Source organism: Colius striatus, chromosome 3 (assembly GCF_028858725.1).
Source record: "Colius striatus isolate bColStr4 chromosome 3, bColStr4.1.hap1, whole genome shotgun sequence".
NCBI lineage: Eukaryota > Metazoa > Chordata > Aves > Coliiformes > Coliidae > Colius > Colius striatus.
The window spans coordinates 20085100-20112765 of NC_084761.1; the positions used below are offsets into that span (position 1 = coordinate 20085100).

Genomic DNA, 27666 nt, shown 5'->3' on the forward strand with positions numbered 1-27666 from the left:
CCTAGCCTTGGACACACTCTTACTGTATTTCTGCTAAGGCTGAGTGCTGTGAGATCAGCATCATAAGGTGGTAGAGAGAGCTGCAAGAATGCTTTTGCTACATGATTATTTTTCCATTTGCTTTGTCATGAACTGGATATAAGTAGCTCCAAATGATCAGGTGAAAGCTGAAGCATGCATTAAAGGCCACAGCTAACAGCATTCTGACAAGAGACACTCCAATGTCATGTTACTAACCCTAGCTCTCAACTATCAGTAACGATTGCAGAGCCACTGAGGCCTAAAAGTCATGACATCTCACAATCCATCTGAGGTTGGTGAAAAATCAAGTAGTAACAAAGAAGTGTCATGTCCAAGAGATCCAGCTTAGCCCACTGACCTATAGACAACAAAACCTTTTAGGGGTGCCCTAAAAAGACTGCTACCAATACCCACTGGTTTAAAAGATATAGGAAACTGTGCTCACTTTGTGATTCAGTTAGGTAGAGGAGATTTTGGTGAGGAGAAAGAGGGTGAATAATTCAGGGATGAAGAAGGCAAGGAGCTTAGGGAAGGTCAGAGGGGAGTCTGATGAATGCAGGTGATGAGTGGTCAGCTGAAGGAATTAAAGACTGAAGGAGCAGGCAGAAGGAAATGGCTATAGGCCCTTCTTTCTCACTAGGAGCAGTAGTAGATGAAAGGGCAAACCTTCCTTTCTAATTGCCTCGGAGGAAATCAGTGTTTCTAACTTCTGAATCTGGCTGTTGCTTTGGAAAATTTTGAATCTGCAGGTAGAATTTCTTCATCCAGCAATGGCAGGTTTTGTATTTGCTAAGAGTTACTGGTTTTGTGTGTGTTTATTTCTTTGTCTTAGCAAAATAAATCTAGATATATCAAGTTGATTTAGAGGAGTTAAGTCTGAGGAGATTTCTGTAACTTAGATTTAATGGCCGTGACTTTCAAAACTATACTTCTTGTAAAGGATGGGTGTGTAGTTCCCATTGGGATTTCACCAAAGATTGAAAAACTTGATTTACAGGAAGAGGTTTTGGGAGTATTAGTAGCTCATTGATCATGGCTTTACTAACCTTTATAGACAAGTGTATGGGAGAGATAAAGCATACCAAAAAATGAACACAGAGAAAGTAAACATTAGCCTGCACATCACTGAGGGATAACATTAGATCATAAACTAGAACTACATATTCATCCATTCTGTTGTACTGTAGAGGAAAGAGAAGGCAAATTCAGCCCTATACAAATAGCAGCAGACTACAAGGTGTGTAATTCCTCATATTCCTCAATACCACAAAGGTCTTGCTGGTTGAGATCTTTATCTATTACCATGGTGTCATGTTCTTTCTTGGGCCACCATCTCCCAAGGAATGCACTTCCATTTTTATCTAGATAGTGACAGTCAATGTCAGTCTCTCCAGGGCACGTCACAGACCTGCTGAGTGAATTGTCATGGTACATGGATGCTTACAACAAGTGCTCTGACTGGTTGGACATGTTGCAAACTCAGTTGTTGGCAGGCAAGGAGAGAGGCCTTAAAAAAACTTCTGTCTGCCTTAAAATTGATGTGCTGGGTTTTGTTTTGTTTTTCTTCCTGAATACTCTGGAATGCTTGTGTAGTTTTCAGTGAGTTCTAGGAACTAGAAGTTGCAACAGAAGGAATAGAAAACCTAAAATACTCTTGAAATAACCCAATAAAAGCTGTTGCATGAAACAAGTTTCAGGTGTCATGTGAATAGTTATCATTAACAGTCGGCCTCTGAAATTTGAAGCCACCATTCAGATTTGGCAGCAGCAATGTAAATATGTTCCAGATAATTAGGGAGAGGTTTTGCTATCTCTTTAGGTGACACTTAAGTGGTTAAAGAGTACTTGTGTACAAGTGCAGCCTTAGCAACTACTGCAGATGTGCTTATTCCTTTTCCTGAACTCAAACTCTAGAAGGGAAAAAGGAAAGTCATTTTGTTAAAAGCCTAGAGGGGCAAAAAGACATTCATTGTGGAAAACTGTAGCCTGAAAGAGAGCCCCAGAAATACAATGAAGATGTCTCAGCATGGGAGCAAAAGCTCTTAAGCAGTAGTTTTTAAAAACATACCAACACTGAGGCTTAAGCTGCTTCTTTAAGTAACGCAGCTTGGCTGCAGTGCCCTGTCTTCATGCAAACTGAAAGACACAGTGACGTACAAGACTGAAATAGATGGGGTCCTATCAATTGCAGAAACGGGGCTGCGGTGGAGAGAAATCAATCATTTTAACATATTTTTTGTATATTGATATTCAACTCTACTGTCTTGACTTATTACTCTTTTCAGCATTGATAAATGATACATGCAGACTGGAAATAATTTATATATCAATTCCATATCTCTCTGGAGACACCAAAACTACAAACTCATTCATTATAAACACATTTTCAGTTACTAATTCTTAATGGAATCTTTTACTGGTTTGTATGTGAAATTATTCCATGTGCAGATGAAAAGCTGTACCAGATGTGACAGGAAGCTAACTAGTGCATGTGAGGATCGTAATGTGACACAGCATAAGGGTTAGCTGGAAATCTAATGAGAAACTCACACTTCTCATGGATTTGTGGGGCTAGTACTGACTTCAGTGCCTTACAGTCTTCATCCAATCTCTTCCTCGAACAAGCTTAACTTGTCCTAATTAACTACAGCTACACTGTCCTAGGACGGTGATGAGAGTGACTGTCAACTTTATGTGTGGTGACTCAGATAGTGGGAATGGTCTCTATAATGACTGGTTTTGCTCCCATTAAGAGAAAAGAGGCTTCATTGCAGCTGATGAAAGATTCTTGCTCAAATACTCATAATCTAGAATGAGATATTTGTGAATGCGTTGGGGTCACTTAAAGTCTTAAATCAATACATAACTATGACTTAGAGGGATTGAATACTCAAACCTTCCAATCATAACAGGATTGTTGACTCTTTCTTCTAAACTTTTAACTCAGTGTCTCAGTGTTTCATTCTAAGTGTACTTCCACTATTCTGAAGAAGATGGACAGTTGGTGAACTACAGGCATGAAGAGTTTTGATGCCAAGAAAACTGCCCTTCTGAAATGCCTTGTTATGCAGGGGTCCTTGTTGAAGTGTAGAAGATTTGAGGGTTTTGTATTCATGGACTGAAACCAAATATGTGCTAGAAAATCACTCTGCTTTAGAGGCATAGAACTGAAACGTTTCCCTCCTAAGAGCTTCCCACAATCAAGGGCGTGATTTAGATGGTAGGCTTCTCAAGAGATATCTCTAAAGTCAAAGGCTGTTTTAAAACCAACTTAAGACACAAAGAAAAGTGCCTAAAAGTGCATCTATTTGCAATTTTTTGCAAGTCAACAGATATTTGATTTGTGGCTGATATAAAAATTATATTTCTTCTCTTTTTATAAGAGCTCACTGCTAGTCATCTTACTCAGACTGAAGGGTTCTTTTGAATATTCTCTTAATATGTAGTTATAACTGCTGAAATAACAGGTTAAATGTGAACCAGACTATTCAAGTCTAACTAAATGTCTTACCACCTTGTGTATTCTTTCATGCATACTTTCATACTTTCTTTCATCCAAGTGCAAGAAACAGGAAAAAATCCCAACAATGGAATCCCTGCCCTACAGCAACCTACTGTGCTGTACTACCTATAGCAACTGTTTTGTGTGGGAGAGTTGCAGGGCTTTGCCTTATGGTAGTCACCAGCAGACAAGGGCATATGCAGATTTATAAAGCTTTTATTTATTATTCATTTTTTTAAAAGTAATAGAATGGAAAAGTTTCTGGAAGAGCACGTGATTTGACAAAACACTGAAGATCCATAGCAAAAGAAAAAAGGTGAAGGGCAGAAGTTACCGTTTCTTCATATTTTCTCCACTGGCAACCTAGATTGAAGAAACAAAAATGATTATTGTATAAAATGGTGGTTTACTAAGAGTACTTTATCTTTCTGTGTGCTATTTAAGGGTAGATGGTTAACCACTCATTAGAAAAGGCAAATGCCTTGTGGCTAAAGGGGAGCTAGATGGTTTTCTGAGTCAAATGGGCTGAAGGGCAGGGAGGAAGGGATGGATGGATAGATAGATAAATAGATGACCTGATAAATATGCACTATTGCTGTTACCTACCGCATGTTAAACGCCAATTCCTAATGTGGCTCTGCTCTGGACTATCAGGTTTGCACCCTAGAAAAAATTATAACAACAGCTGTGAGAGACAAACCAAGAGAGCAAAGTACATAGTGCCTGAGGAGAATTATTAGAAATTTAAACTTTCATCTGTGTTATGGTTCAAAGGATAATTCTAATGGTGCTTTCTAACCTTGGAATCTGTGCACTCCCATATATTGAGCCTTTTCCAGTTTTGCAAAGGTGGAAAAGAAACTTATAGAGTGAATTAGAGACAAAATCATTCTTTCCTAAGTCTTCCTAATATATGCACCTAGGTGATACTTTGGTTATAAATAAAAAAAGGATTCAATCAATTATCAGTTTAAGGTATAGGACATACAGTTCTAGCCTTCAAATGATACTGAGGTTGCTTTTGGAAACTGTTAGACTTCCTGTAAATGCTTTGTGTCTGCTCAGCAATATGGCTACAGAGAACCTTCTGTTGTAAACGTTGAATAAATGGATGTATTTGTAGTTGGTGAGTTTGAAAAAAATGGAATCACTGTTGATAGGACACAATCAGCCTGACTCCCCCTGACAATGGTGTCAGTTGATCCAGATACACTTCTTACTGGCAGTCCTTAGAATCTGTAGCACAAAAGGAAGTTTATGTATGCTAGAGATACAGTTTGAATTCTCCATATACATATTTTTCAACTATGGCTTGTAGATACTCAATTCTTCTTCTGTATTCTAGAATTTGGCTCTGCTTTGAGCAGATGACTGGACTATGTTACCTCCAGACAATCTTTCCACATGAAATTATTCAATAGCTATAGTCTGTGACTATGATCTGTACAGTTAAGATGTATGTTATGCCCTGCAAGCAAATTTATTGTAAGGGCACATGGATAAGTCATCATAACAATTTGGAGAAGCATTTTCACAGTCTATAGTTCCCTGGTGAGTTTCCAGTTTCCTGTGTATGCTTTTTGTTTTGTTTTCTTTTAAATGAGATGAGAAATACCTCTTCCCCGAAGCACGTGTCAATGTCTGTTTGCTTGCAGCACTTGTCTACCATGGCAGTGAAACCATCAGAAATTGTCTTTAGTTGTTCTTCTGTCATCTGGGGCTTGCGCTTAATGAGGTTGATAAGCAATCTGAAAGCAAAGCCATGAAGCACAGTGAAGGCTACCTGTTGTACTTTGATTTCTCAGTTTAAAATACACCATTCTACGCAGGTACAGCTCCTTTATGAAGGATTTTTTGTCATGCCTAGAGGAGTCTGTGCCTATTTGTGACTCCAAACTCTCAGTCTACCACAACCATCCATTTGCTTGTTACTGTCCTGGTTACAGGTGGGGGATAAAAAGTTATTGAAATATTGAAATGAAATATGTTGTCTTAATTAAGTACATCTTAAGATTGCACTGGCAGTGGACCTGCATGAAATTGGTCAGCTAAGATACTGATTTTATATGAAGAAAACACCCTATTTTCCCTCTTCCAAAGCACATGACGTTATGCAGTGATAAGCTCAGCACAATCACATAGTTCCGTCTGATTTTCCTTCTGTTGCTAGTTAAGTCAGATGACAAAACAGGTTTGTAGCTTCATTCTGCCCAGCCCCCAAGTGTTACACTGCAGAAGTTTTTTCTACAAGGTATTTCTTTTAGCTTACTTCAGCTGCCCTGTTTCCCGATCAGCAGCAGGAGCAGTGCACAATTGTGCATCAAAGTTGAACATCTCAGGGTTAAATGCAGGAGGTGTGTAGCTGGTGTCTACTTCCATGGCAGAGAAACATGGTCTCCTGTAAGAGTAAGACTCACTGCAGCAGCGTGCAACATTTTCATTTATAGGTGTGGTCTCCTGTTTTTTGCACATATCTTGGATCACAATGTTCAGCTGTAAAGAGAGAGAAAGAAGGAAAAACATGAGTTACACCTTCATAGAATCATGGAAGGTTAGGAGGTGGAAGGGACCTTTAGAGATCATCTAGTCCAACCCCCGTGCCAAAGCAAGTCCACCTAGATTAGGTCACACAGGAATGCGAAGAAATATGTGTTGCTTGTGTCACAATAACATATCTGGAAGTGAAGGCTGTTGGATCTGAACATCTGCTTGAAAATGAGATGGTTTTAAAATGTAAACCAAATACTTATTTTTGGAGTCAAGCATTTCTCAATCTGCAAACAGTCTATCCATTGGGCCACAATCAGTAAGGATGTTGGGTTTTTTTTTAAGAGACTGTTTGGCTTTTTCCAAATGCAAGTTGCTGTAGACACCATTGACTCACTTTTACTTTCTGAAGGGGAACCCAGTTTAGCTAAAATTTTCACAGGTTACCAGCAATCGATGAATTAGATTCTCATGTCCATTGAAAAATCAACAGACTTGAGTTCTGTTAGGAAGATGCTTAGCTTGGAGGTTATGAAAAATCACTGTGTGTTTACTGTCTCACCAGATTTTTTGAGAACAGCAGAAATCTCCAAGAAAAGTAGAGAGAACAAACATATGTACTCACATATCCCTCAGAACATGACAGGCGTTTGTTTTCAGGAAGGTGGCAGCACTTGGTACCAATGCCTGTCATTCTCTTTCCAATTTCAAGCAAGGTATCTGTTGATACCTGGGGCATTTTCTTAGTGTAGCGGATCAGAAGCCTGAAAAAGTCATGTCAAAATAACTGTTGGAAGAATGCTCTACTGAGCTAGACCAATGAAGTGCAGTAGAAATGAGGATTAAATAAATGTGCCCAAATTATAGCCAGCATGATTATTTACACTCAAGAATATTAATCGGCAGGTACTTACGCTTTAAGGAACTCTGCCTCGCCATGGGTACTGAGAAGGTCACAGTTTGTCTTTACAACATCCTGAGTTTCTTGGATATGTTTGTTCAACTCCTCTTGCTGCAAATAAATATAAATTTAAGAGTAACATTAGAGAAGGACATCCTGGTAACAGTCATACAAATATATCTTTTGACGCCTTTTAAACCTTAGTATCTACGAGACACTCATTTTGCAAGGTCGATCACTTTGTGTAGCCTTATTTGTTTAAAACGGGTGAATATTTTTCAAGTATAGGATTATCAACTGTGAGAGGAACACCCTCCTTCTATCCCTTGGTCAAAGCTGTCAGTGACACAACTTGTGCTGTGACGTGTCTGATGGAGCTCAAGATTAGGAGACCTATGTTTAGGTGTCTCTGTGTGAGCTGGATGTGCAGGTTCCCATAATAATCCATGAGCAGTCATACTCAGTACAGGCAGTGGAGACCACAGAATAATTCAGCTAACCAGCTATTAATTGTTTTGTTCATTACAAGAAGAATCACCTCTGAGAGACAGAGGCATCATGCTCTTGATTGAGACTAGTCTGAAATTTTTTGAGGTGACCATGACGTTACTCCGTGATCTGAGAAAACTGTATCCTCATCGTGGGCCCTGGACTGCTTCATCTCCCATTGGAACACTGACTTCCCCTGGGATTAGCCTCTCTAACTGCTTTCTGTCTGCTCTTCTGTAGGAGTTTCTAAACTCCAATTTTTTCATGGTGGGTACCAACCATATAACATTCTAGTTATCTGCAAACAAAGCTTTGCACCTACAGCATTTGCGTAGCACTCAGCAGGGTTGTCTGTTTTGCAGCACTTCTCCAGGAGTGTTTCATACCCCTTAGCAACTCTCAGAATCAGCTGTTTGGAGAACTCAGGGTGTCTTCGTGAGTATTCATAAACAAACCTGGAGGACATACAAGCCAGCAGAATTAGATCTCCTGAATAACGTGCTGCTTTCTTCTTGCACAACACAGTAACTGGCAATGCCAGTGCCTCAGATGAGACCAAGTAAGATGGACAATGAATTTGGAATGCTGTTTGGGTTTTTTTTTAGTAGAATTTTTTGAGTTGTTCTGTTGTCTTCCAACAGAGCAAATGTGAGAGAAACCACATAGTTCCCTAGGACAGTACTTCATAAGTAGACTATGTACGTGGCCATACACAAAGCTGTCTTAATAAAAGAAAGGCTCTAATAAATTCAGCTTTGATAAGGTAGGGCTATGCTGAACAGAAAGCATGAATGAGAAAGTAGGGGTACAATTAAGGGTGAAGTCATATTAGTTACTTCAGACTTCCATGTGGTCATCTCTATTATCTACATGCACTTGAACCACTTGAGGGCAGTTTTTCCGGCAAAGACAGAGGATTACTTGCAGGAACATTTTGATCCAAGCAGGCATACATTGGCTCTACTTACTCTGACAAGAATCCATCATGGTCTGCATCAAAGCTTTTGCACACTTCCTTATCTTCTATGTATCTTTCAACTAGTGAAGGAAGATCTTCAGGTTTGTCATCAAACTCAGCTTCAGTAATGCACTGGCTTCGTTCCACAACTGGCCTTTCACAGCAGTCTTTGATTTTACTTGAGAAAACATCTTGTTTAGAGCATATGTAGGTCATAAGCTCTGCCTGCACAATTAAAACACATTATCAGACAAGGTATAAAATAATTTAAAGATAGTTTGTTTCCCCTCTCTCTTTTTTTAGACTTTCCTAATTCGCTGTCTCTATAACTGAAGAGATATAATCAGAGGCAGAGGCCCATTCTGTGTGTGTTGAACCATATGGTTCACAGGCACAGGGGACAGTGTCCTGCTCTTCCTTCCCTGCTCTTAGGAACTTTGAGAAGACACTCTAGAAAGCCAAGGCAAGTCCTTGAGTGGTCTGTCGTGCAAATGCCTGATTGATCTTATCAGTCTTGTCAGGTGTCCAGCTCTGACTGGTCAAAATGTGAAAAACCTCAGAGCTTCAGAAAGCCAGCACTGGCCACCAGCTGATTTTAAAATTGTATTTAATTTCCAATCAGGCAATATTTAAATCATGTCACTGGTACAGTGTTTTGCTAATCCCCCCATGCAAGCTGTTCTCTAGAACACTGGCACTACAGGAAAGATGGATTAATAGCAGTAGACTCAACAGGACAGAAAAAAAAAAGTGTCCTTTTTGCCTCTGAGTGTTTTGCTTGTTCACAATTGATTTGAAGTGAGTACATGTCCCTGATAAATGTTTTTATTTCAGCCAAACATGCCACACTGTAAATAATAGCTCATTGCCTTGATGATCACAAAGGGTTAGATCCAGAACTGGTCTAAAACCTAGTTCCAGCAACCATCATCTGAGCTGGCCTTGAGCTTTTCAGTAGCTGAGGAACCTTCCAGCAACTCTGAGTACAAGTTACCTGGTCTGTGAATGAATAGCTACACAAATTATTTTCTTCCTAAACATTTTTTCAAATGTGTAAACATTTTTGAAAAACACTTATCTTACCCTGTCATCCATGCACTCTACCATGTCCCCTGCACAGCACTCTTCGTAGATACCCTTCATGTCATTTACAACTTTACGAACTTCAGATAATGGAGCATTGGGAAATTTCTGGCTCACAGCAGTGAGTTTACTAGGTGGAAAAGAAGAAAAATGCAATTGTTTTAAAGCTCTGTCTTGAACAGAAACCTTGCAAGTCACTAACACTTATGAAGCTCTAGATCAGCATTGTTTCAAATATTCATTTGTTCTTCTCATCTAATTTCTGGTGGCTGGAAAAAAGGGGCATTGACACCTGCATTGGTAAGCCAGCGCTCTCTTAAAATAGAAATAAATGAGTTTGTGATTCTTCATTCTGAGCTGTCTATCTAAGAATCGCACCCTAAAATTCCCCATTGCCCTTGGGTGACTGTAAAGCATCTCCTGATTACTTAGTACAAACGTACACAGTCCTAATTAAACCTGGATGACTGCAGCTAGTGATGTAATCTAGTTAGTTATCAGATTAGCTGTGAAATGAAAGCTGTGTAGGCAGGCTATCCACTTAATTAATGGCATAAGTCTGTCTTAACCTTAAAAATGCACCTAAACAGCTGTGGCTACCAAATTTGACTCTGATTGCTTTAAGGACTCCAACTAGCAACTCACTTTGGTGATTACGAATGTGTCTGGTAGAAGCCACAAGCATCTGAATGGGGCACAGCTTTGGCAAAAGTGTAGGTTAAGTACACTGGAATCTCTGGTTCTTAGTGACACTCCATCAGTTAACTCTGACTGAGCCCCCAATCTCTTCTCTGTTGGACAATGGTCCTCAGCCAGAAGTATGCTAGTACCATGACTGCATTTTTCAAACAATAGAGGTGAATTATATATGCTGTTGTTTGCCTCTTGGCTAGTTTCAGGTTTAGGTTAAGAAGCCTACTTTGTATTTAAAAAAAAATGATTGGAACTTACATTGCTTTGAAAGTTCTTTCTCCATACTTCTCGAGGATTCCACAAGCATACCGATGCTTCATGTCTACTTTCTTGGCCTTTTGTTTTATAGCAGTTTTCTATAGTAATAGGATGCACATTGTCACATTAAACTGATTACATCTACCGGACTGAGAAAAAAGCAACTCTGAAAATTCTACTTCAGAAATACAACAGGTTGTGGTCCAGTTAGTTCTGATGAAAAGCCAAGCAAACTGAGAGTTCCTTAGGCAGTCCTAACCAGTTCCCCATCAGCATTGAGATTCTGGTCTATACACTATACCTTAGGGCACAGTGCAATTCTACTGCTGCTTTTCATCAAATACTTGACACTGAAACCTCCTGGCTTCAAAGGAGTTGTCAAAGCACCAGGGTGCCTACCAAGAAATCACTGGGTCTCAGTCTGAGACAAAGGGAAAGCTTATTTCCTGCGTTCTCAAGGTTAACAGGAAGTCTCTAAAAAGCCAAACTATGTGCAGCTCATCAGCTGTTGACTCATGGGGCTAACACATGATTAATCCCGACCTTTCTCAAAGATTTGCATGAACGTGATGATTCTACACTTTTCTCTTTATCTTTCATTTGCTTAGGCAACAAATAGGAGAAGAATGGGAGAGACCTCATATACATTGAATGTGGCAGTGGCATGTTAGGCTGCCAAGTGAGAAGTGCCTTTCCCTAGGGCCTCTTCAGTAGCATGCAACTTCTTGTTACAGTTTACCACAGATGAAGAATCCCAAGTGCTACACGTTATTTGGATACAGCGCCCATAGCTGTCTGATAATGTATTAGCAAAGGGACCAAAAGACAAGCTTAATTCTCTACAGTTTGATTCTTTCAGTTTTTCACTGAAATCAAAATATGATTTTTCTTTTACCATCTTAGTTTCTCTGAATCTAATAATCCAAATAATCCAGTAATCTAAATGTATATATACCACCACGGGAAATCACAATTTTGTAATGATAAGCCATAATTTAACATTAGCCCTTTAAAGTCACTTTTTGCTTTGAAGAGAATTGCTGCTAAGATCAGAAGAGACTTCTACATAGCTGACCAGTTGTTTAGTTTTCATTAGTGAAAAAATTGATATACCTCTTCATCCAAGCAAACATCGATATCACTCTCTTTACAACACCGCTGAAGTGCATGTTCGTAATCAGCAGCCAGGCTGAGGATTGATGGAGCATACAAGAAGGGGTTTCTTCTTGCAACAGAATAGATGAAACTGTAAAGAAAAGGAATATATACATTACATATTCCAATGACACCAACAAATAACCTTAAATCTCTTACAGCTTCTGTAGTTTCTATTTGTAATTTAGAAATGTAACCTACCTTCCTAACATAATACCTGGTAATGTTCTGCAAAACTCATTTCCAAAGCAGGACTCAGTAGCAATGATGGAAGGATAAACTTATCTTGTCCACCACTTAATTTGATGTATAGCTGCTTTCTAAAAATGCATTGTCAAATACTTGAAAATTCTGATTTTTAGAGTGAAACCTTAATCTGTGGCCATTTCACCAAGCCTTTCTTGCCAATTTTTATTCTTCTTACTATTCCTATTTTCCATCCTCTCTAATTGTAATGGGCACAGTGGGAAGCTGGAGCAAGCAAATTATTAAATCAATGCTGGGAACACTGTGGTTCTTCAGGGTTTTTTTGGGGAAAAAAAGACCCCTGAAATTTATAAAATGTGATTCCTTAAAGCAGATTTTTGAGTGGAAAAACTTTCTCTAGCATGGCATGAAAAAACATGTTCAAGAGCTCTGGGTATTTAATAATTGAGCAGCTGTTTAATACACACAGACAGGGGGTTGAATACTTGCAACTTTTTTAAATGTCCTTCATGTTGACACACTTTAATATAGCTTGAGCATCCCTCTTCTGCACAATCAAACACTCAAACAGTACAAAATGGCCATTTCTCTTACTGTCCCAGGAGTGACACCCGGTTGTCCTGGTACTCCTTGCATATCACATCAGCAGCTGGTCTTTCATATGGCTTAATAAAGTCTGGTTGGGAAACTTTAAATGACAGGAAACACGTGTTTCTCTCAGGATCAGCTTTACTACAGCAATCGGCCATTGCACCATATGAGTCACGGAGCTTTTCCATTTGGCAGATTTCATCCAGGAAAATGGTGGGCTGTAAGGGAGATGCTGAGTGTCAGAATTATTGCTTATAGACAGTGTAATATATGTATTATTTATCTGTAAAAGAAAGCCCAGTTTGAAAAGTAAATTCATTTTTACTGAATAAGACTTAGAGACTAAATCACAATAATCCATCATTTTCAACACAATCTACTAAAGTTTTATTTTACATGCTCCAGTATAAAAACTTAAAATGCTTTATGGAAAAAAGTAGTTATAATCTAAAACACTCTGTGCAGGACAGTGACCTTCTTTTACTTATAATCTGACTAAACTGAATTTTCAGACGATTTGAAGAAGCATTTGATATTCTATTTGACAGTCAGCTTGGAAAACCTTTAGGGAGAATGACTGTAGTTATGTCATTTGGTCTGACTTTCGCTTAGAGCTCGCCAGTATGTGAACATCTAACTTTTCAAAGGGATGAGCTGGACCTGCTAGCCATCCAGGGATCTTATGTACCTGAAGATTTCTTCTATTACCTGATCTTAGAGGACTTTTTAAAGAACTTTTTAAACCAAGTACCTTAAATAAGTGCATATACTTTTTCAAGTCAACCCAATGTGAAAACTCACACGCTTTGGTCACTTTAATATTTAGATTTAGGTCTGGTTTTTTTAAAGCTGGGATATTTGTACTAAATGCTAATGTCCGGGCTCCAATATATGGCTCCACAGATCATTTAGGCACTTCTGAAAGGCAGAGTTTCAGAACCTGACAAAACCAAAGTCTTTGTTAAAGCACTGAAAATTGAGAATTAGCCAGTGACAACAGCAACAGATTAAAGGATCAGGTATAAATCCTCAGTGAGAGTAATTCTGATAGCTACATAGGGGAAACACAAATCCTAAAGGAATCACTGCCTACCAGTGGTTTTGAGCATTCAGGAGCATTCTCATCGGCCACACACTTCTGTGCCAGATCATCAATATCCTTCACCAGCTTAGACAGTCCCTCATATGAACATTTCTGGAGATACTGGGCGAATGTGATCATGGAACTGAAACACAAAGCATATTTGGGCATATGGAGGTAACGTAACAGTCAATATTTTCAAAGGAGCTTCTGAATTAAGAATTGTTTGTTTAAATGACAGGCACAAATGCCTGTACCATGAAGAGCATAGAACCAGATCCTGCATCCTTCCTCTTCTCACCTCCTTTCTGATAAATGTTTTTACTTCCCAGGAACAAAAGTCTTGAATAATAGACTAGAAACAAACCAGGAAAGACTTTGAATTTAATTTTCTGACACTTTTACCAGTATATTCGTAAGAGCCATAAACTAGGCTGGTTTTTGCCATTGTTCCAAATTATGATCTTCAAGCTGCTTTCTTTCAGAAGCAGTTATGCTCCTGTCAAGACCCCCTGCTATTCCCAAAACCAGATTCAAAATCAAATTGAATTATATGAGGAAAGCCATCATAGGTTTGGTTTTTTGAGGTTAGTAATTTGGGGTTTTTTTTGACTTTTCATTTTTTTTTAGTAATGTCTCAATCCAGGGTAGCTCTTCTCCATCCTAAGGTTATCAAAAGTGGATTACTCGTGCCTATTTGCCTTTCACATATGGAACATAGATTTCATCATGAGGTTTTCAGGGAGTTCTTTTTACAGAGAGCAAGAAAGACATCGTGAGTTTTGCAGGTCCTAAAATATTTACAGGCTTTGTATAGCGTCGCTAAGAAGGCTAACTCAATGCCACACTTCAGAGAGACATATACACTCTTTGCTAGCTCATACAGTATGTTTTAGTTTCCATTTTGTGTCCAGTAGCAACAGAGGTAAACAACAATCAGAAAATGTAAGCTGAACATTCACTTACACTGCCTTAAATGTCTCGGACTTCAAATCCTGGTAGCGATGGGCAATCTCACTCTTGTGCTCTAGGAAGTAAAACAAGAACCATGATGTTCACTGTCACATTGTCTGTGATAGACACCTTAAGGTATGCATTCTGGGCACCTTGGGCCAGACTTTCATAATTCACCCAGCTCTTAAGACAGTTTCGAAACAGATAAAACTAATGCTGAGCACTTGTAAAATCCCACATTTGGGTACACTGCCCTGGGTAACCTGTAGTGCTTTTCTGGGAACTTCAATCTCAAGCTTTGCTTAAGCCACTGTGAACTCTTTCTTGTCTCGATGGCCATTTAATAATAACTAATAATAGTTTTAATAATAATTAATTAACTTTTGTAATACTGCTTTGATTGCAGAAAATTGTTATTTAAAGATTTTTTAACTGCTGTTCACTGGGATTTCCAGATAGCTCCTGAAAATTCCATTTTTGTTCAATTTTTGTATTTTTATGATTCAAACAAAAATTAAAAATATCAGTGGAAAAACTTCTAAGGCTGCCTGCAGAAATATTTTTTTGACCAAGGTCTAAAGTTTTATAATACAGAGAGAAATAACACAATTATGAGCTTATAGCCCAGACTAAGAAGCCAATTTTAAAGTTTTTACCTACTCATGCAAAAACCATTGCCTTCAATTGGCAAGAAGCTCACTATTCAAAAGGCAGCACTTCCAAAATCACAGTGTATCTGCATTCCTCATGCTGGAAAGTAACAGCTTCTGAATAATTGACATCTGTCCATGCACTACGCTGACATTACAAAAGGACATCACCAAACTTACTTGCTCAGTCAAGTTGTCCTAAGTGTTCTACCCATCTCTGTATGTTTTTTTCATTTAGTTTCAAGACAAAAATACCTAAATTCTGTTCACTTTCAATCAGGTTTGCAAGAATTGTTCATGAAATGCAATTCAAGACATTAAATTGATATAACAAAGATTGCAAAGGCAACAAATTAGTCCTTTCTTACCTGCATCTCGAGCAACTCTTTGCAGATTCCTAGACTTGGCAGAACTTAGGAGGAAAAGAAACGAAATTAATGTTACCCACTTCATGGTTGCAGATTATGATGTGGGTTAAATTACTCAGAAATGCTAGGAAGATTGAAGGGAAAGCGTTTGTTTTTATACCCTTTACTATCTGTGATTGTAAAATATTAACCACAGAGCTGGCATTTGCTGTGAAAAAGATTACAAAACTTGGACTGTCCTTGCCAAAAATTAATTTGATATTATTTGTTTATTATGGGTTTCTCTAGGCCTTTTTGTCCTGAAAAGGTTGAACCTTACAGCACCCAAATAGATAAAGTTTTGCGTAAATTTCCTTATCAAATGACAAACATGGAGTTCAAGGCATCAGACAAAAAAGTTATCAAGCTTAATCTTATAGCTGTGCTTTTTTTCTTCTTCTTTTTTATTTTTTTGCTAATGTTTGTTCAAAAGCAAAGCAGGTTGGTATTGTACAGTAGCAGTTCATCCAGACAGGACTTGGTACACATACTCGCTAATAATTAGAGTATTTTAATTTAAAATCACTTGACAAAGATGAGATGCTTTATCTAGACTTCAGTATTAAAAATCTGGACTGGTAAAATCATAGAATCATAGAATGGTAGGGGTTGGAAGGGACCTTTAGAGATCATCTAGTCCAACCTCCTTGCAGAAGCAGGTTCACCTAGATCAGGTTGCATAGGAACATGTCCAGGCGGGTCTTGAAGACCTCCAAGGAAGGAGACTCCACAACCCCTCAGGGCAGCCTGTGCCAGGGCTCTGTCACTCTCATGGTGAAATAGTTTTTTCTTATATTTAAGTGGAACTTTTCGTGTTCCAGCTTCATCCCATTACCCCTTGTCCTGTTGCTAGCTACAATAGAAAAAAGGGATGTCCCAATCTCCTGAAAATAACAGCAACAAGCACAAAGATACAGGTAAACAGTGTCTCCCATTTCAGTTGGCTTCTGAATTCTCAAAGAAACAGACGGTGAAAGTGTAGAAATGGTACAAAGGAACCTGAATCTCAGAATATATGTAGCTCTGGAGCATAAAATATTTGCAGGCAATTTTAATGTAGGAAAAATGTCAAAGCAATGCTGCTTCTCTTTCAGAAAGATCACTCTGTTCTCCATGAATAACCACATGAAACTTGGATGAGTTCATGGAATAGTTCAAGACAATAAAATTTATACGGCTACTGCTTTTGTAAAAAGATTTTGTGTTTTCCCCAGTTTGCTCCTGATATCTTTGTAGGTGAAAAATTATATTCTTGTTAGTGACTTAAAGGAACAAGTCTCTATTTTGGGAATTAAAGATTATCTGGGTAAATCTTACATGAAGGATGGTGGAGGAAAGACAAATTTGCAGAAAAGTCCCCCAGTTTTGTCATAATATCAGAAATAAGGATTACTTTCAGGTTATTGTAGCAAAATCCCAACTTTCTGGAGAATGATGGGAATTATAATGAACAATCTGTACCTGTCAAGCCTGTGCTGCTTCAGTCTAAAAAAGTCTCAGGAAAGATCTGATTAAACACTTCAGTCTATAATTGCAGTCTGTAATTTTAATGACCATATCCCTCTGTCAAGAAAGAACTCAGCACTAAAATGTGGGTCTTTTTGATTAACCTGCAGCCTTCAGAATGGCTGCAGACTACCTAGAATTTTTTCACAGGATCTCTTAAATCATTGATGTTTAGAGATGTGTACGAAGCTAACTTGGCAATCTGACCAGTACCTTCTGATCCAATGGAAGCCACTGTAAAAATGGCTGCAGCTTGTCTGCAAACATCAGCTTGATTTGTCAGTGTCTTGAACCTATGTCTTCTCTCACATCTTAACACAGCATTCAATGAAATATAAACACACACTTAGGTATCTTCTTGATAACCATAAAGTGACTATAAAGGGCAACCAGACTGGAACATGCCCAAGTCAAACTGGTGGAAGGATGTAGTTGTGGCAAATCATGCCATAGAACAGCTCGTGGAATGCTCTCATACTGAATCAAAGCAGCCTTCAGAAAACGACAGCAAAGGACTGGGAGGGGAAAGTATTTTCTGTTACACTGAAATTTAGCACAGGAAAAAATTCTCAATGTGCAATGTTGCATCTTGAAAGCCATCTGGAATTTTCCCCTGCAGCATTGTGCAGTGTTAGCAAGAACACTATTGGTACCCTGGAGTTAATATGTAAGTTTGCAATACAGGGTCCATGTTTATTTCTAGATATCTTCTGTTGTCTGTCCTGTACTTCATGCCAACTTTTCATATAACTGCTGAGAGGCCCGAACTCCAGTGCTGATGTTTGTTTAACAATATTAAATATTATACTGAGCTTCCTGTTACACAATTCTTCCATACTGCATTGAGTACATTTTCAACAAAGTTATCCTGACATTACAAAAAGGAGCACATCAATTGCACTTTAAGACAAATGCGTTATCAAACACTTTTACATCTAAACTTACAGGCAGTAACTAGTGCTATTTCAAATGTGGGAGACTAAGGGACAGTAATTAAAAGAGTAATTGACCTTCAAATAGTAATTTTAAATATTCCATCGTACCATGCTATGCAAAATAAAAGGGTAGATACCAAGTGGATTACTTCATTCTCAGACTCCCACTGGAGAAATACCTTCAGGGATACCCATTTAAACAATTTCTGTTTGCCTAAAGCCAGGCTTCATTTTGTGCTGTGTGCTCTCTTATGCTGGATACAACAGATTTAGTAAGTATGAAGAGATGCCATGGTTGAACCGTAGCTGTTAAGGAATTACTGAGCCGTGAATTTTACAATAATACCTCCTTTATCAGAAAAAGAACCCCATGTCTTCTGTGTTCAACTAGTTTGTACTTGAAGGAGCTTGCAGAAGAGAGGAAAGCATTTGGAAGCTGAAGGGAAAGCTATTTATCTTTCACTGGGATTAATGTTCCTACTAGAAGTTACACCTATGTGGACTAAGATGTATGAAAATCCCATGAGACTTTTGAGTAACAAATGTGATATATCATCATAAGAATAACTGCCAGAGCACTTTTAGAAAGTAAATCCCTTTTGAAGTGATCTCTGAAAACCCAAAGACTATTAGTAATTCTCTAATCTTGTGGCACTCAATTTCATTTACTGCTGTTTCCTCTTGGATTTAAGGACCTAAGGTTTTGTTTGTGTAAATAGATCATGAGATATATACCAAACCTAGAGACATTCATATGCCAGGATCACAACTACTGCCAGTAATCACAGATCTGTTTTGGAGGTGATTTTGTCCTTTGTTTTGCTTCAGCAAAATGTATCTAATATTAACATGAAGGAGGGCAGACGACTAGTAGGTTTTTTTCTTCTCCAAATGGAAAAACGAACTTCTGCCAAAGTGAATGGAACCAGCAAAAAGGAATGCTACTTCTCATCTGTCTGCAAGTGGATGTGAGATAATGCTGAAAAAAGGTGTCACCATCTCCTATTTCTAGTCCCATACTTAGACGTGTGGCTTAGCTGCTTTGTTGAGTTTTTATAACATTGGACAGTAGCTAATTTTTTTAATAACTGTAATTATCAGTACATTTCTAAAGAAGTGTCTTTAATTCTGGACACACAGTCAGGCGTGAAGGCTTTTCCTGCTCTGGTGCATTATGTTTGCTATTCTTATCACTGATATTTGGCTCCCGTGCAAAACAAGTCAAACACTTCAAACAGATAAATGCCTTTTATTTGAACAGAGATGGACTCATAGATATAAAATGAGCAAGAGGGCCCATCTGATGAGCAAATATATACATGGAAAGTATTTGATCAAGGTAGCAGAATAGGCAAAGACCTGCTAAGGTGTAGCTAACAACATTCCGAAGCAGGGCACATCTTCTGTGTACACCCTCAGCTCTGATGCTGTCATCCATCCTGGTTGATTAGCCACACATCTGAAGTTTTACGGAGTTTTATCTTACTAAAAAAAGCATTTTTACATCAGCCAGAATGACTATTCATAGTCTTACTGCACCTAAATAATTCAAACACCTAATCCAAATAAGCTCCATTACTAATCTGTTGTCCTATTCCTGTATTCCTCTGCTGGAATGGATTCAAGACCACAGATCCACATCCTCAACACCTAAATAGCTTTGCAAACTTGAAATTTATGCCAAAATCCAAAGCACAGACAAAAGTGGTGAGAACATGCAGTATTTGCTGCTTCCTTCAAAGTGAGGGACAGTGTCCACTCTATGCTCTCTGTCATCAAGTCAACCGGGAAGCAGACTTTTTTAAAGTTATGATGAAAAGCATATAGAAAAAAAAATGGCTTTCATACAAGTATGAAAATGGTGTGTATATGTATTGTTATGTATGGCAGATGTTTGTTTTCCAGATTGTCAGGTTAAGCTTGAATTTGATACTCTGGTTGCATGGTTTGATGTTAGACCTTTCACAGTTCAACTCAAGACACATATAGAATCATAGAATGGTAGGGGTTGGAAGGGACCTTTAGAGATCATCTAGTCCAACCCTCCTGCAGAAGCAGGTTCACCTAGATCAGGTCACATAGGAACATGTCCAGGTGGGTCTTGAAGACCTCCAAGGAAGGAGACTCCACAACCCCTCTGGGCAGCCTGTGCCAGGGCTCCCTCACCTGAACACTGAAATAGTTTTTTATTATGTTTAAGTGGAACTTTTGGTGTTCCAGCTTCATCCCATTACTCCTTGTCCTGTTGCTAGATACCACAGAAAAAAGGGATGTCCCAACCTCCTGACACCCACTCTTTAGGTATGTGTAAATATTAATACAATCTCCCCTCAGTCTCCTCTTCTCCAGACTAAACAGCCCCAGTTCCCGCAGCCTTTCCTCATATGAAAGATGTTCCAGTCCCCTGATCATCTTGGTGGCCCTGCACTGGACTCTCTCCAGCACTTCCCTGTCCCTCTTGAGCTGAGGAGCCCAGAACTGGACACAGGACTCCAGATGAGGCCTCACCAGGGTAGAGTAGAGGGGGAGAAGAACCTCCCTTGACCTGCTGCCCACACTCTTCTTGATGCATCCCAGGATGCCATTGGCCTTCTTGGCCATGAGGGCACATTGCTGGCTCGTGGTTAGCTTATTATCAATCAGGACTCCCAGGTCTCTCTCTGCAGAGCTGCTCTCATATATGAACAACTGCTCTTTTAATGTATTCCTATTTTTTTGTTTAGGTAGTCCTCTAGTTGCCTGTTAACAAGGTATTTATGATAGCAGGGGTTGAAAAAAAGTTCTTTCACACCATGCTACTATCCCTAAAGGCCTTGGGAAGGCCTTGCAAGCAGAGGGAGGAGAAGCCAGTGTGAGTCAGTCTTCTTGCTGTGTCTTGCTGACAAGATCTCAGTAGGCTACCTACTTCACTATGCTCTATGTCAATATTACAGTTTGTCATTGATGGAACTATAAGGATTTACAGCCTCATTAAAGGGAATTCTGTGCTGCCTTCCCTAAAGAAGTGGGTGTCTGTTCAACAGGCACTTACTTCCAAGAACACTGAAAATGATTCATGCATGGTCCTCTGCTTGAATTTTTCTGCTAGGCTGTTTGCACCTTGGTTATATTAGGCTTCAAACAGAACATGCTTTCCCTATTCTTCCTACTTTGTTCTTTACTTCGCTGGCAATGGTAGTAATATTAAGACTGCCAGCATCAGGCTTCTTGGTCAGCTTTTTCCTATTCATTGTGGCATTTAAGTGTACTTCTTTGTTGCAGTGCTCTTTACTACAGTATTGAGAAGTTTACACAGTAGTTTACTATTTGACTTGCTGTGATACAATGAAGATGCAACCCAATGTCTGTTTCCAGCCAAGCTGCCCCAACTGGCTCCAAAAGCGCTTCCTGTAGTACAGCATCCATTGAACTGCTATCTCACTTTGCTTACAGCAATCACTGCAGCACTATCTGACACCAGGTATCACTTTCAAAAACCTTAACAATGGTTTATGGGAATGAGATGATTTATGTGCATTCCTAGTGTATATGGAGCTCTACTGTGAAAGCTGCATGTTTCATTGTCTGGCCCTGGACTTCCCTGTGTATTTACCAGATCTTTCATCTCTCGTGTAGCTATCTGCACATGAGAAGACAAAATGTCCCTAATGCATGTTTTCAGAAATAACATTTTCTCAAGAATGTGTTAAATAGAATATTCATAGCATCATATGCAGATCTTTCAGGTATCCTTAGGATGCTTGAAGCAACTGTGCCTCTCCGATTAGAGCTTCTTTCAGGCTTCAGCCTTCAATCTCCTACACAGTTTCTCTAAATGATGCTTTCTCTTAGGAAGAAAAAGGCATTTTCCATAGCTTTCTCTTCATGATCTAGAACTGCTGTTTGAGAAATCATCAATATGCATCTCAGGTTTAGCTCTGCTTTTCCAAGAACATCATGTAACAGTGTTCTGGAGGTGTGTTAGGGAACTTGATAAAAATGCCTTCTGATTATTTACAGTAGTTTCTGAAGACTCTTCCACTATGCTGGCGAAGTTCATTAAACATGCACACGTTTGCAAGTCACTTCAGCTGCACATGGTTTTCTGCAGTACTAGTAAGAAAAGATGTGAAAGACCCTGGTTGGCATTTTTCTAGAAACAATGTCCCATTTCTCATCTCAGAAGTAACTTGCTTTACAATCCATCCATTCTGCAGATTAATAATGAATTTCAGAATGTGCATGTTAGCCTCTACTCTTCGCTTCATCGTTTAGATGAACTGTGTCTCTTGCATTAACATCTTCAACTCATCCTGCGGGTTTATGTAAACTAGACTGACATGGAAAAAACCATGTTAAATATTTTTAAATGAAGGCTTTGCTGTGATGTAGTAATGTCTTTTAGATGTTAGGTATCTTCTTTGTTGGTTTGACTTACTGAAAGAAAGCTGCAGGTAAGTTAGCAAGCGCAACGTGTATGGTGCAGCAATGGCCCAGAAATCACCTTGTTCTTCCATCTTCCCTGCTTACACTGATGAAAGAGAAGAGACAGTGGTCATAACTTCCTATCTTCTTGTTATGCTGTCTTTACATCCCAAATACTGTGTTTCAGTGTTAATCTCCAAAGTGTTTGGGTCTCGTTAGCAAGTCTTGCTGCCTGTCCTGCTTTTCAAACCCTGTACATTTGACCCCTCAGGCATCCTACCATCCCAACCAATTTGTTTCATGAAGTCCGCAATATGGTGATGTAGCTGTTTTCCTTATCAAGTCACAATCACCAATATCATCCTTTGGTAGCAAGTACAAGAACTGTTTTGCTATGCCTTGTGAGGTAATACCTTTTTGGTTATAGGCGTTTCAGATTGACTCCTCTATAATGCATTAAATTGCCTGAAACTATCCAAATCTATAGCCTTCAGTATTTTCTAGGGGCTATCAGCTGGCAAGTTCTGTGACTTCTCAGAATTAGACTCTTTTTTTCCATGTCCTTGTGGCTTTTTCTTCTCTCAATAAAAGAACGTAATATGCAAAGTAGATTAGGTACTGGCTTGATCATTTTATCCATTTCCAGTTACAAGGTTCCTCAAACACCATCAGAACAATGTTTTGGTATGAGTGAAGTGCATGTCTAATTACACAATAGATGCAGGAAAGGATTAGCCTAGATGCAGTGTTACTCAGTTCATAAATCCCTATCAGAAAGAACATTTTGCTACAGTGGTTTTTATGAATTTCTTTGATATGCTATCTGGAATTTAAATTGTTGTGGTGGTGTGACTGATGTTTGCTTCATGACACAACTACTGGTGACGATCTTTTTTCTTCTTACATAACTCTCCAGAGACCTTTGGAATCCAGTACATTCACTTGTGCCCTAGATATTTTTTGCCGATTTTCATGCTGCTGTCTGAGCTTCACCATCTGTGTTCTTCTGAGTGCTACAAATCACTTCTTTTTCCTGGTTTGTATCTCACTGATGCTGTATCTTCACAGAGGCTCATATTGTCACTGGTTGCTTGCATTCCTCTTTAAGATGCCACTTAAAAACAGTTGGCGTAGCTGATATATGTGGAACCATATACATTTCGTTAATGTGCACGCAAAGCATTCATTTTGTTTAAACTCCTTTTTAAGTTATTATTTTTGTGCTTGATTTCCCACCAGTTTTGATAAATTTTCCATGAGTTTTCATGTTTTATAAATGGTTCTTAGATCTATTCCACTGTTCTGTCAACTGAAGCTTGATGGTCTTTGCCAGTATAGAAGAAGCATTCCATGAACACAGTCAAGAGCCAAAGCTGAAAGCTTTCACGTGGCAAGAGATTGTTAACGGGTTTTTTCCTAGGTTTGATATACTTCAGGTTTAGCAGTTAAAGAGATATTGAAAACTATTGGGAAATGACAGGAAACCTTTGGAAGTTTTTTTGCTTTCAATTCCTTTAGCACATTTATCTATGACCTTCAATTTATAAATAACATGGCTACAAATCCTTTTGTAAGTGTAAGCAGGTTTATTTTGCTAAAATGGGAAGAAAAGTATGTTGAAAATGAAATAATTATTCTGGGAGCTGTTGATTTTGCTCCCAACATGAAACACTTTAAGAGCTGAAAAAAATTGCTTTATGTCTAGCGGAGCTGCATTCTGAAAAAAAGAGATTTTACAGAGACTCCTCTATTCCACAGCTGACCGAGCCAGATGTTACTGCATCACTGACAGCCTTTGCCCCTCAGCAGTGCTGAGACCCTTACTTTGTCCTATTTTTCATTTAGTTTCATTGTAAACTTACAGCCTTCACATTCTGACCTAAAAACTGCAGTTCCTCTTTCACATCTGTCTCCATAGAATCATAATTTGTGTTACTGCTGTAATTGTTCTCTGATTCTTGTGCTGTTTTTTCTGTTATGGCCTCTGGAACTTTTTATGTTGATTGATTTCTTGGGAAGATACTAGTTTATCTATTTTAGGTAACTTTTAAATGTTCAAACATTAAGGAGAAAAAAAAGACAGTGCTCCTGTTCTCATTCTTTCTTCCATTTTTCAATAAGCAACTCTTGAAGGTAAAGCCCTCACAACTTTGAAAAATGGAAATATAGTTATTTTAATCATTAAATCATTGGTTAGGTGTGTGGCATTTTCCACCTTAAATGTCCTTCACTGGCTTCAGAGTTTCTGTAACTGAGTCAGAGACTGAACTTGAACTGCCACCTTAACAGGAGACTAGAAGTTTGTACAGCCATTTGTACTTTCTTGTCGCTGGAGGAATGTTTATAGTACATAAGAAACAGATTCACATATAGGTGAATCCTTTCAGTTCTGTATATACTAAAGGAAGTTCTGTCATAATTACATTAAAAAATTTTGTCCCTTTCAGAACTCCTATCAGAACCTAAATTTTCAATTTCCTCAAAGCCAGTATCCAGATAGAGGTAGGACTCACCTCCTGACATCACAGCAGAAACTCTGAGAGCAGAGAGGTAAGAATGAACAGGAAGAAAGGAGGTCCAGACCTCTGCAGCCCACCAAGCAGGCTTGCTACAGCAAGGACTGAGTCTGTCCCATTCCTTGGAAGCAGACAGGTTAAGAAATATTAAAAGTTGCCACTGTCACTCACTCACTGATATAAAAAGATAGTCCACTTCTGCATATTACACTGCTAGAATGGATTCTAAGGATCCATGAATTAATTGTGAGGCTTTCTGTCCCTGCAGGTGAAATCCAAAACCACAATGAAATATTTCAACACTTTTGTCTTAGCCTCAGAAGCAAAGTTCAATTTGCCAGACCTATGCATGTGTACTCTTCTGTCTAAAAAAATCAATTGTTTCTAACAGCTAAAAGGTTTTCAAGCAGCATTCAGTCAGATCACATTTAGAAAGTGATCTCTGGCTCGTAGTTCTGCATCCAGTACTACCTTAAACTTGAATCAAAATCACAGTGACATTACCAGCACATAATGATCTTTTAGACAAAATGTCAATTTGCAGAAGCAGCAACATTGTCTTTCTTCTGGTTGTTTCTTTTCCTTCCCATGTTCTCCTTTACCTGTGATTGTTAACAATATAGCATGTAATACTGGAAACTTGGGATTCCCAAAAGTAAGGAAGTGACTGAAAATAGTATGAAACTGAGGAAATGTTGCCTGTTTTGTTTGTTTGTTTCTTTAGAGCAGTGTTTGCAAACTCTGATTTCCAAAGGAAAGAAGTGATTTGGGGTACTCAACTTGAGATCCTTCAGGAAGACTTGATTTTAAAAAGAGGTTCCTCAGCACATTCCAAGAATCAGAAAAATGTAATCCAAGACCAAAACACATTATTACGTTTAGCAAAGATCCATATGGTTCATGGGGTTCCCTTAAATAAAGAATAAAAAGATTTATCTAGACAGTTACAACAAAGGAATTTAAAAAAAGGAACCAGATAGATTTGTGGCTTTGCAAAGTCTGACGTGCTGTGTTGTTTTTTTGGGGGGTTTTCTTTGTGGTTTTTTGGTTTTGTTTTTTTTTTTTTTTAATTTTGCCTGAGAATCCTTCTCAAGATGTGAAAAGAAATATTAACAAACTCTTTGCACAGGAAACTTTCAGTGTTGTCTTTCGGATCAATTAGCCAGTGGCTGTACTCGCTAGGGCGTTCCTCTATACTGCACTCCAACCCCATGCTGAGAGTCCTTGACATTTGCTTTCTGTTCAAATGCCCCTTATTCTGATACCAACGGTGGTTCAATATTGCCAATCAGGCATATTCATAATCTATCTATAGTTCTCAAAAATAACTCATGAAATTAAACTATAATAGTGAATTTAGAATTGACCTGAGCTGGCTCCTGAGCTTTTAAGTGAACTTAGGTTTCTGACTTTTCTCCATGATTATGAGTACTGGAAACACAGAGTAGGATTTGTCTTACAAAGCTTCAGGTATCTACACTACAGGCATTGAGTTAGTCCCATTGCAAAGAGGGTTGAGGCTTCCTCTGAAGTTAGTGCAGATCTAATCCATACAGCCAGGGAGTGGTGGAAGTGTGTAATCTAACCAAAAGTAGGTGCTTGATCTAGAAAAAGAGGAATCGTGCCCTGCGTCTCTTATGGTATTAGAGTGGGAAGATTTCCTGTTCCTGTTCATAAACAGCTAGCCATATTACCTGATTTAAATGTTATATCTGCCTCCTATGTCTTGATAAGTATCTTCCATGCCAGGGTTGTCTGAGGCTGCAGATTCCTGGCTCCCTGGGAAGGGAAGTTGGAAGCTGTGCAAATAATGTGTTGAACCAAATTTCTCACGGTTCCTATTGGCAGCACGGACAACCTAGTGCTGAGCCAAGACCTAGGACTCAGCTCCTGGTATAAGAACCAGAAGCCTGAGAATGTTGAGAATCTGTTATAAAAACAAGTCTCACGGTCTCGAAGGTGCTGCTGCATGGTCAGGCACTGTAGCCTTGTTGCTGTCAACACTGTAAGAGTTCTGGAATGGATGCTTTGGCATGTCAGACAAGCACAGGGCCTGCCCTCCTGAAGGTTCGTTGAAGCCAATATGGTTCCACTGGAAACATAACTTTGCATTTCATGAAAGTTTATCAGAGCTCTAATGTTTCCAGTGAAACATCTTGGATTCAACTAACTGACATTTTACATGAGAACTGTGCAATAAACAGGTAGACTATATCTACATTATGTTATAATGGTTGCTTGCTTGAAAATATCACCAGCACATTTTTGCTCCTAATGAAGGCAACAGTAAAACTCCCAACAGAAGTCTGAGCTATGGCAGCACCGAATCCATGAGAAAGTAGCCTTCTGAATGCATTCCTTGTCTCCAGTGATGTCATGTTGTGGCATAAAACAGTGGCAATTCCCTCTAAGAGGGAATGTTGAAAATATTCAAACCTTTCAAATGACAAACATCTTTTCAGCTGCTAACCCTCACCTACACCCAATTCAAAGCAAAACCAAACTACAACACTACTACCCTGGAACCAGTCCTCAACCATGACCTACACAGACAAATGCCCATTTCTCAGATCAGGAATGACAGAGTCCAGCTACTATTCCTGACCTTCATGTCTCTTCTCAGAGACTGAGACTGGCTATTTGTGAGAGGCTTAGCCTTTTTGGAGTGGTTATTGTTTTCCTCTTCAGAATTCTAGGAATGTGCAGATTAGGCTGGATTAGTCCCACTCTCAGACATGTAAGTCCACTGCCAGTCTACATCTTTCAAGTTAAAAATGCAAATCTGAGTGTTGAATTTACACTGTCAGTCACGAGGAGCAATCTTACATAAAAAAATTTGAAATGATTGAAAGAGTCAACTAAAGAACA

The 27666-nt window shown here is 38.8% G+C and overlaps 1 protein-coding gene across 1 annotated transcript; it reads right to left on the minus strand.

Annotated features, from left to right (window-relative positions):
- Positions 1–3819: 3819 nt before the first annotated feature.
- LOC104550226 (albumin) lies at positions 3820–15483 on the minus strand. The gene is made up of 15 exons (XM_010208033.2): positions 15399–15483; positions 14393–14453; positions 13439–13571; positions 12349–12563; positions 11506–11638; positions 10393–10490; positions 9442–9571; positions 8369–8583; positions 7723–7855; positions 6925–7022; positions 6636–6774; positions 5793–6016; positions 5139–5271; positions 4130–4186; positions 3820–3886 (listed from the first exon to the last, which is right to left on the minus strand). The coding sequence occupies exons 1-14, from the start codon at positions 15481–15483 to the stop codon at positions 4136–4138; spliced, it is 1848 nt and encodes a 615-aa protein (XP_010206335.1). The 3' UTR covers positions 3820–3886; positions 4130–4135.
- Positions 15484–27666: the final 12183 nt, after the last annotated feature.

Bases quoted from the DNA above. Each gene is read 5' to 3' on its own strand.
- LOC104550226 (XM_010208033.2), bottom strand. From the start codon at position 15,483: ATGAAGTGGGTAACATTAATTTCGTTTCTTTTCCTCCTAAGTTCTGCC. The intron at 14,454-15,398 runs GTAAGAAAGGAC...TTTACTTCCTAG, and splicing joins AAGAGTTGCTCGAGATGCAG to AGCACAAGAGTGAGATTGCC. The intron at 4,187-5,138 runs GTATTTCTCATC...AATTTTTTCTAG, and splicing joins ACACGTGCTTCGGGGAAGAG to GGTGCAAACCTGATAGTCCA.